This window comes from Nipponia nippon, unplaced genomic scaffold (genome assembly GCF_047370975.1).
Source record: "Nipponia nippon isolate SJK-2023a ecotype South Korea unplaced genomic scaffold, ASM4737097v1 scaffold_5, whole genome shotgun sequence".
Lineage (NCBI taxonomy): Eukaryota > Metazoa > Chordata > Aves > Pelecaniformes > Threskiornithidae > Nipponia > Nipponia nippon.
In genome coordinates, this window is record NW_028262369.1 from 68251144 (window position 1) to 68260991 (window position 9848).

General features: G+C 40.9%; 1 protein-coding gene across 1 annotated transcript in view; it reads right to left on the minus strand.

The window, feature by feature from the left end:
- DNAH7 (dynein axonemal heavy chain 7) overlaps positions 1 to 3011 on the minus strand; it is a 118944-nt gene extending 115933 nt beyond the window's left edge. Inside the window, exon 1 of the mRNA XM_087731018.1 lies at positions 2850 to 3011. Within this exon, the coding sequence (XP_087587144.1) occupies positions 2850 to 2864 (15 nt within the window). The 5' untranslated portion in view covers positions 2865 to 3011. The remainder of the gene's footprint in view (positions 1 to 2849) is intronic.
- Positions 3012 to 9848: the final 6837 nt, after the last annotated feature.

The following is a 9848-nucleotide window of genomic DNA, read 5'->3' on the forward strand; positions in this document are numbered from 1 at the left end:
AATAAGGTTAAACACATCCAGCTTCCCCTTGAACGGAGATCAAAATGCCTGGTGAATTAAAGTACCCTAAACACCAAGCAGGCCAATTTTGATATTCTTAATCTAGCTTTTTTGGCAATCACAGAAAAGGTGACCGAAGACTTTGCCACAATAACCACATATCTCTTTCAGTCCCACATTTAATGCTCTCGCCAGTCTATCTTCCAGATAGGCATGGTCCACGTGCAAGATTTTTCACACCTCAAACTTCTAACGCCCATACCAGTCTCATAGTCTGCAGTGACACAGATGATGAACTTATTTCAGCATAAATGAAGTAAAAGCAGTATTATAACCAATACAGAAAGATTTACATGACAAGCCTACTTTTTGTCTGGTAAGTGGAGCAGTTGTAACTCTACTGGGAAAATATGAAGCCATTTACTTCTTTGTAGTTTAACATATTCAACTGCAAAAAGATTCTTAGAACAGATCGCGTAACAGCTACCAGTTTTTTCTAATACTAGCATGAATACATACCCTAACAGCGTATCTGCACTGCATCATAAAACTACTGCTTACCAAGCCAAGAAGCCTACAGGATGCAATGTAGCCTATGCAGAGAGTTTGGACACAGCCCTATACAAACACGCTGATAGAATCATAGAAAAAAATTAGGCTGAAAAGAGCCTCTGACTATCTGCTCTCCTTCTCAAAGCAGTATTAACTACAAAAAGTTAGGTCAGATTGCACAGGGCCTTGTCCAGTTGAGATTTGAAGTTCTCTAAAGCCACTGCCTCTCTGGGCAACCTTCTCCCCTGCTTAATCATCTCACTGTGAAGAATGTTATGCTTACGCCTAGTCAGAATTTCCCTCCCTGCAACTCGAGAGCGTTGCCTCTCCTCCTGCTGCTGCACAGCACCAAAAGAAATCTGGCACCATCTTGTCTCTAGTTCAGGCACTAGAAGATAGTAACTACCTTCCTCCGCCACCTTCTCTTCTCCAAGCTGAATGCACACAGTTCCCTCACTCTCCTCGTACACTAAGTGCTCCAGCCCCCTAACCATCTCAGTGGTGATCTGATGGACTCTGGTTTGTCAACAGCTTTACAGCTGCTGGCTCACATAAAGTCACCTTAGGTGGTTCTGAGCATTGAGAATAAACACGCTCTTTGTTCTCCATGTCTTGTGTAATGAGACTAAAATATAAAGCTCATTGTTTCTCTAGTCCAGACTCTAAAGCAGATGGTGAAGGCTAGCTGCTACCTTCTGAGGGGAATGGATAGGAAAAAAATATATTTTGTATAGGATAAAATGTTTTTTAATTCCTGGAAGAGTATTATCTATTTCTTTCAGCGACAAGGTCCACAGTCTTAATTCTTAGATTCCTGGTTAGGAACAAGTAACAGAAACCTGGGTATTTTTACAAATAATATGGCTACAAAAATGACTAAGACTATACCTTGTCTTCACATACAACATTACATAGTTTTGTTTAGATTTTATTTTGTTGAAAAACATAGAGTTCAGTGCCACAACTTACACCTCTGAGTCGCTGATACTGATAAACTCAGTGTTGAAATTAGTTCCACTGAAGACAGTGCCAATATTTTAAAATACTATACCACACACTTACTACTGGCAATAAGACGTACTAAAAAGAGAGTCCTAGACAGCGAGGACTATCTCAGAGAGTTATGAGCAGCCAACTCACACCCTCTAATATGCACCTCAAGAAGAAACACACCCGAAGAAAAACTGGTGAACTTTTAATTCACAGAAGGAAGTTACTGAATGATTTCGCTTAAAGTATCTCACACGTTTCATTAGAGGAAAACAAATCTGAATGAGGACATCAAAACCAAAAGAGACTAAAAGAACAGGATTGACTTAGTAACAGGAGAACAACACGATTGAAGAGGGCAGACTCTTCCTTGTAATTACATTAACCAACTACAACCCAATCAGGCCACTAGAGAAATAATACAAATTAGTATTGGTTAACACCCAGTGATTTAAAACCACGTTCATAGCTAAAAGCTTCTATTGGCATTTGTCTTCAGCATTTAAGCTTCCTGCAATTCTGGAAATAAACCAAATTAATTAAAATCTGTTCATGCTTCATATTTAAAAAACAAAACCCCAAACAAAAAAAAAAGGGGGGGGGGGGGGGAGGGTTTATGACATAACATTTTGTACCAAGCTAAAGACTGAAATTCATTTCTGTGGTTTATAATGGGATACCTTTAGAAGAGAATAGTTCTCTCTGAAAACACTACAGGAACAGCAGCCCAAACCAAAAACGTCTGTTTAAATTTGCACTGCTAAGGTAATTAAAGGAAATCTGGGCAGCTGCAAGAAGGACTACATTGCTCTTAAAAACCTGATTTAAGGAGTTCACAGCACAGACACCACGGTTTCATTTTTCTGGAGAGTATCAGTCGCAACCAACCTGCAACTAATGGGAGAGTGTACTGAAGCCTTTCTCCACAAACACGGCTGCCCCACCAGGCCTCTGCTCACAGAGCGCAAGCATTAACTTAAGTGTCAGGGATAAAACTGTAATTTGAGAAGCTTAATTCAAGCTTGTTATTTAAGGTTTAAAAGAAAAACAACGCTTTTCAGATCAGAACAAGCCCCTCTCCGGTAGCCAGGTACCCCCGAGCGTTCTGCTCTCTTGCCCCGTGAACAGCGAGCGCTGCCCAGGCACTTCGCCTCAGCCAGCCCGCTGCTCCCCAGCACCCGGTCCGGTCCGGTCCCGCCCCACAGCCTCCCACGGGACCCCCCGCCCCCGCCTGCCAGAGCCGGGGCAGATGCTGTCGGCTCCGGGCTGAAGGAGGCTCCCGCCGTGCCGCCCTCAGTCCCCAGTACCTGCTCGGTGCCCATGTCCGCGCGGGCGAGGCAGCGCCGCTGTGTTGGGACGACGCCGTTACCTAGCAGCGCCGGGCGCGAGCGCGGCCGTTGGCCGCCGTCGCCCTGGTCGCGCGCAGGGCGAATCCCAACGGCCAGGCGCGAGGGGAGTCAGCACAGGCAGCGCCCGCCGCGCACCGCTGTCACTCCTACAGCAACACACGGCGTCGCTAATTACAGCTGCTTCGTTATTCTTCCAACTTGTAACGCGTTATGCAAGCAGCAGAGAACTTGCGGCCGCCTAACCCGGAACCGGCTGCAGGCCAGGAGGAGAGAGAAACGTCCGGGGCTGGAAGCCCGGTACCACCTTGCCGCCTGCCACCGCGTTCGCTAGCGACGCCACCGCTGCGCGTGGCGAAGTAGCCCGAAGGCTGAGCGCGGCTACCCGCTCAGGTGGTACTGACTGCAGACGTGCAGTGCGCTAGCTGATAAACAACACAGAATGGATTACACCTGTGATGGTTGTTTTTGAGCTACTACCATATATTTGCAGCTGCAGCAAGCTTAATTTCAGCTTTGCGGTTATTTCACCAAGATTGTCTTCCAGTAGAAAATGTTTGATGCCCTTTTGAGGCCTGCCAATTTCAGGAAAATAAGGATAGTTAAAATCGCTTTGAGTAGCACGTTCCATGCACTGCTGTTTAGGCAGGCCTGCCTTCTTACCTTTTAAGTTAACTGATGTGTATCAGTAAGTGAATGCAGCTGCTTGTCTTCAGGTGAAACAGCGAGACCTGTGCTCTAACTAAACATGCAAAAGCACTCAGCTGTGCTTGCAAAATCATTCTTAGTAAGCTCTAATGGCTGGACTGGGGTGTCTAAACCCCAACAGCAACCGAAGATTTTTCAGGTGCCACATCATGCATCAGCCCATCCTGTGCACAACAGATGCAGTATTTAAACAACCTGCCACCACCACCCCCAAGTCACTAAATTAAAGAATACAAGAAAATAGAAATAAAAATCTCTTCCAGTTCCATTGGTTGTCAATGGGTGTTCCCTGCATTATGAATCTGATGCTTTGACCAATCTAAATAAAATATTGGTATGACTGGTATGACTTCTAATGCTTTGCTGTGACCAGGTTTGGATTTCAATGGGATCTGAAAGAGCTGTTGCCATGTTAGGTAGGTTGGGAATTTTAAATGAGAGGTTTTGTCATGCTTTCAGAGTAGCAACGCATAAAAGGTAGCACTACAGTTTACAGTGGAGTTAGCCTGCTGGAAAATCCCTATAGATGAGCTCTGATTCAGGCCTGTAACCAACCTTGTGAACTGTACATAGAGTATTGTAAGAGTCAATATATAGAGTTACAAGCATAAAAGCCCATTTGTTAAAATACCACAGGCAAAGAACCAGTAGGGTATTTTTGCTTTGTCCAGCTGTACAAAATTCAACATCACTTGGAATTCCCAGTGCATTTTCCAAAACAGTACCAAAGCCTGGTTTTGATTTTGAAATGAGAAATACCCTCATACTCAACATATCTTAGGGAGATTCAAACAAGCTGTACGCTGTACTGGCTATAACAGTCTAGCTGGAAAACATGCAAAGGGAAATCATTGCTATTTCTCTTTAATACCGAGTCATTCAACTATTGGAAACTATATCTACAGAGGGCAGTAGCACATTCAGCACACATCCCCATACACTGTTGGGTGTTGCGATTCCTTTTGCTAGAAAGTGACATTTGTTTTTTCATTATCTGGTTAGGAAACTGGAAATAGCGCACCTGCTTGTACTCTTCAGAGGAGGAAAGACACAATTACATTGCTACTATTAGGAACACTATAGAGAAATTCTTGTGTATATAGTATTTTTCATTATCAGAGCTGAGAACTACTGTGTTGCTGTTTATTCTTATTCCCTTTTCCCCCACATTTCACTTTCCTGCAGTGATCTGTTAAACACAATTTATTTATGTAAACACAATACCAGCTGATTTTAATCAGCTTTTCCAAGGCCATAGGAGGAATAGCAGAAAAAAATGGTTTACAACTCAGTTTCTTGCCTTCCTGTATTTGGTTAACATCTCACTTTCATCGGAAATCCTATAGTCATACCTAACAAAACAATCGAACTTCAGAGATAAAAAGAAGATCAAAAGAATAAAATGGTGAAAGGATGAAAAGAAGGGAGTACACACAAATATAAAGTGAGTACTCTTCAGCATCTGTTTTAGAACTGTACTAAAAACAATTAAAAAATGGAGCAGACTATTTAAAAAAAAAAAAAAATCCATCAGTCCAGCCAAAGTCAGAAACAGGCATTCAGCATCATACAGTTCATATGTTGTTACGTAATAAAAAGTTTAGCAAAGATTGGAGCATCAGTGCAACAAAAAAGGATCAGTGATGCAGTAAAATGAAATACAGGAAGGAAAAAAGGCCATAGGTAACATCTTTATCACTAAGTTTTCATTGTCTGAAAGATTCAAGGACATGGTGTTTTTATTCCACCTCGATGCCTCAGGTAAATTCCAGAGTGCCAGTAATCAAGAATACATTTCTTTCACCCTTCAAACAGTGGCAAAAGTATTAAACAGTAGATAACGATGTGGTGTACTCCATGGAATTAACAAAACTTAAGCCAAAATACTATGTACAGTGAACTATTTTACTGACCAGATGTTTTATTTTTAATGTGAAAAAAATGATCCTTTAATTTTTAACCAAAGTACTTACTGGCATGCTTTGTATGTTTTGATTAGAGCAAATGTGTTTTTGTGTGTACAAAAATGAAAATTCTCACGTTTGGGTATTGCTTTAAAAAAATTCAGGAAGGGCTTTTTTTCTTCCCTAGAGGTTTCAGATGACAGACTGACAAACACTAACTAGCATGAAAATGGAACAAGATGTTTGAATGCAGTGGAATCACAGCTTCTCAAATGCCTACAACTCATCTCTCAAAGTTGTATTCCTAAATCACTCCAGTGGTTACAGCAATCTCAACTGAACACCAAGAGTGCATACTGGAACTTATTCCCACATAATACCTTTTCTTGTCTTCCACTTCATCTAAAATCTCTTTTGTCTCTATTTTTTTTCTTAAATATGTGTGTGTATATATATTTTAAGTTCTCTTACATTTACCCTTCATGGACTCGCTATAGTTGTATATAAAACAAGTAATCGATCTCACACTGTAAAGACTTTTAATGAAGCAAGCAAAGCTTTCTCATAGAGGCTTCTAATAGCAGGGAAATTGATAATGATTTCCATAAAGGAAAAATTTTAGTCATCAAAATTCAAGTTTAAGTGTTTTAAATCAAGAGTTGATACTTAAACTCTATTACATCATCGGCAGGACTTGAATTTTGGACAGCACTTAAGATGCAATTAGATGCAATAATTATTTCAAAAAGATAATGAATTTAACACTTCAGCTCACCATGAATGGTGAGACATTACACTTCAGGCAAGTTTTTAGTGGGGAAAAAGAAAAGCATACATTTTTCAGTTAAAAAAAAAAATTAAAGACAAGAACAGGCCTATATGTTTTCCTTGTATACCTTATTTTTGCCATACCTAGACTAAAAATATAAAAGCACAAATGTAAGTCATGGTTTTGTAAGAAAGAAGTAATTCCTATGAAATACTAGAAAACTTCCCCTTATTTGAAAAAGATTTTTTTTTAACTTTATGATCTTTATTAAGTCAGGTCTTGTTATGCATCTCTCTTGAGTATGGAGTAATTAATGCACAAAAATCAAATTGAAGACAGGACTAAAATAGTATTTTCTTCGCTAAAAGAAAGAGTGATAATTATTTACATTTTGTTTGTAAAAATCATTCTCAGAAACATGCTGTGCTCTAAGAAGCATGTTTTTAGTCAGATGAGTCTTCCGCTCATATCACAATGGAACTACTGACCATCAAGGAAAGATCACTTTGCAAATAGTTTTAGAACAGCCAGCATAGTAACAGCACAGATGTACAACACAATTCTACAGTTATTGGAACACGGAAAAGATTTTTAAAGATGGTGAAGAGATCTGGGGTCGTCTGTGTCAACAGAAACAGCAAGTTACAGGCCAGAACTTGTATGCCTATTTCATCTTCACAGCCACTCTGAAAGAACACTAGAATGAGCTTGAGCACCTATCAGTGCCAGTTTAAAAAAAAGAAAAAGGAGTCTTTATTTACTATCAATAATATCATAACAGTAAAGGAAATACAAATACTTCGTGGTCAGTGTAGGTATGCTGACTTACTGACTCTGGATGCAAATGTGTTTGTCACAGGAACCCTCTGTTCACACTCTTCTCAAAGGTGAAGTCATCATTGCACTAGAAGGCAACGGTTTTGTCACAGGTGTTAACGGGTCAAAAATGATCCTTTATCTTCCTGTTGTGTTGTGAAAGCAACAAAAACTAGCACTGTCACATGAAATTCTTGATTCTTTGAATACTTTGTGTAATAGTCTAGCCCTTATTTATTAGGGCTAACACTACATGGGTTAACCAGATAAGAATGTTTATGTCATAATTCATGCACTTGCTTTTAATTAAGATATTTCCTTATACTCTCATGCACTGGCAGGTGACTCAGCAATTCAGCTTCGTAACGTTACCATTAACTTGGTAGACTTTCTACACACTGACTCATTCTACATCTTGCTTACTTCTCCAATGCTGAGTAGGCCAAGCAGTATTTTCAAGTCTGTCAGCTGCCGGGTTCTTAAGGCACAGGATGATTGGTTTCTGAAACACACACACACACATTAATTGCATGCTTTTATCTTGCCTCAATTTTACAGTATATTTTTCCAAGCATTACTTACCTTACTTGGCAAGAGTACAAGCACAGCTGTCCGAGTAGGAAGATGGTCAGCTATTATCTAGACGATGCATTTTTCTGACAGGTCTCCTTCCTTCGAAGGCCTTTTGAAAAGACAGAAGTTTCAAGCTGTCTCAAATCACTACTAGTGTTAAACAGAATAGTTTGTTTTCTAGATGTCTTAAAAAAATTAAGGAAAAAAAGGCAGAATTGCTGATAAGAACCTTCAGTGCAGGAAATGTAAATATTCATATAATTTCTGAAATTAATGCTGCAAGCAACACCAAACCAAGCACATGAATACAGTATCTCTTTCACTAAAAAGAAAGCTCATTTGTGCATTTCTAACAATGAGAAAGCTTTCATTTCCTCAATGAAATGCGCCTTTGTAGGAAACATTGTCCAGGCCACAACAGATTACCACCTCTCTTGAGTATAATTCCTTTTCAAAAGGAAAATTGTTAGTTTTTTAAAATTCAGCCATCTACTTGAAAATTAAATAAATATACAATTAGTGCCCTAGGAGGCTAATATGTGTTAAAAAAAATTCCATTTAAGTTTCCTTACATGGTCATTCAGCAAAAGCCATTAGAATTTAACATAAAAGGTATCACCTGAATAAATACTGCAAGACATAACTAGACCATTACATATAGGAACGTAAACTTTTTGTGTATAAAAACCAGGTGCATATAAAAGAGTTCCAGGAAGTTAGCTGGTAAGTTCATGATTCATCGGGAGTAGTCAGCATGGATTCACCAAGAGGAAGTCATGCTTGAGCAACTTGATAAACTTCTGTGGTAAAATGACTGGCCAGAAGATGAGGGGAGAGCAGTGGACATGGCCTACCTAGACTTCAGCAAGGCCTTTGACACTGTCTCCCGTAAGATCCTCATAGACAGGCTGTTGATGTATGGGCTGGATGAGCAGACAGCGAGGTGGACTGAAAACCTGGCTGAATGGCCAGGCCCAGGGGGTGGCGATCAGTGGAACAAAGTCTGGTTAGAGGTCAGTAACAAGCAGCGTATCCCAGGGGACAATACTGGGTCCAATCCTGTTTAACACCTTCATTAATGATCTGGACAGTGAGGCAGAGCATACCCTCACCTCAGCAAGGCTGCAGATGACACAAAACTGGGAGGAACGGCTGATACACCAGAGAGTCATGCTGCCATCCACAGGGACCTCTGCAGGCTGGAGAAATGGGCTGACAGGAACCTCATGAAGTTCAACAAGAAGTGCAAAGCTCTGCACCTGTGGAGGAACAATCCCATACACTGATACATGCTGGGGCCACACAGCTAGAAAACACTTTTGCAGAAAAGGAACTGGAGTCCTGGTGGACACCAAGCTGAACATGAGCCAGCAGCGTGCACTTGCCACAAGAAAGGCTAATGGTATCATGGGCTGGTATCTCCAGCAGGTTGATGGAGGTGATCCTTCCCTTCTTAAGCACAGGAGTGTTGTGTCCGGTTCTGGGCTTCTCAGTACATGAGAGACAGACATAGCTGAGAGTCCAACAAAGGGCCACAAAGATGATTAAGGGACTGGAACATCTCTCCTATGAGGAAAGGCTGAGGTAGCTGGGACTGTTCAGTCTAGAGAAGAAAAGACTCAGGAGAGATCTTATCCACATACATAAATACCTGAAGGGAGAGCGCAAAGAAGATGGAGCCAGGCTCTTGCCAGTGGTGCCCAGTGACAGGACAAGAGGGAATGGGCACAAAGTGAAACACAGGAGGTTCCATCTGAACATAAGGAAATATTTTTACTATGAGGATGACTGAGCACTGGGACAGGTTTCCCAGAGAGGTGGAGCCTCCTTCCTTGGAGATAGTCTAAAGCCATCGGGACATGATCCTGGCCAACCAGGTCTAGATGGCCCTGCTTGAGCAGGGGGTTGGACAACATGACCTCCAGAGGTCCCTTCCAACCTCAACCATTCTCTGATTCTGTGAAGAAATGAAAACACAGACGTTTTGAAAAAAGGCAAAGTTTGTTTATTTTTTTTAATATAAAATGAACCGCATAGAAATATGACGTGGGTCATCTTAAAATGTTACTCATCACTCATTTACTCTTGGTAATTCCCAGTAATATGGCAGGAAGCAAGACAGGCTAACAATTGTGTACAATGTATGTATTTACATTCAATTGAAGTTATGCATGCACAATAATATTTTTA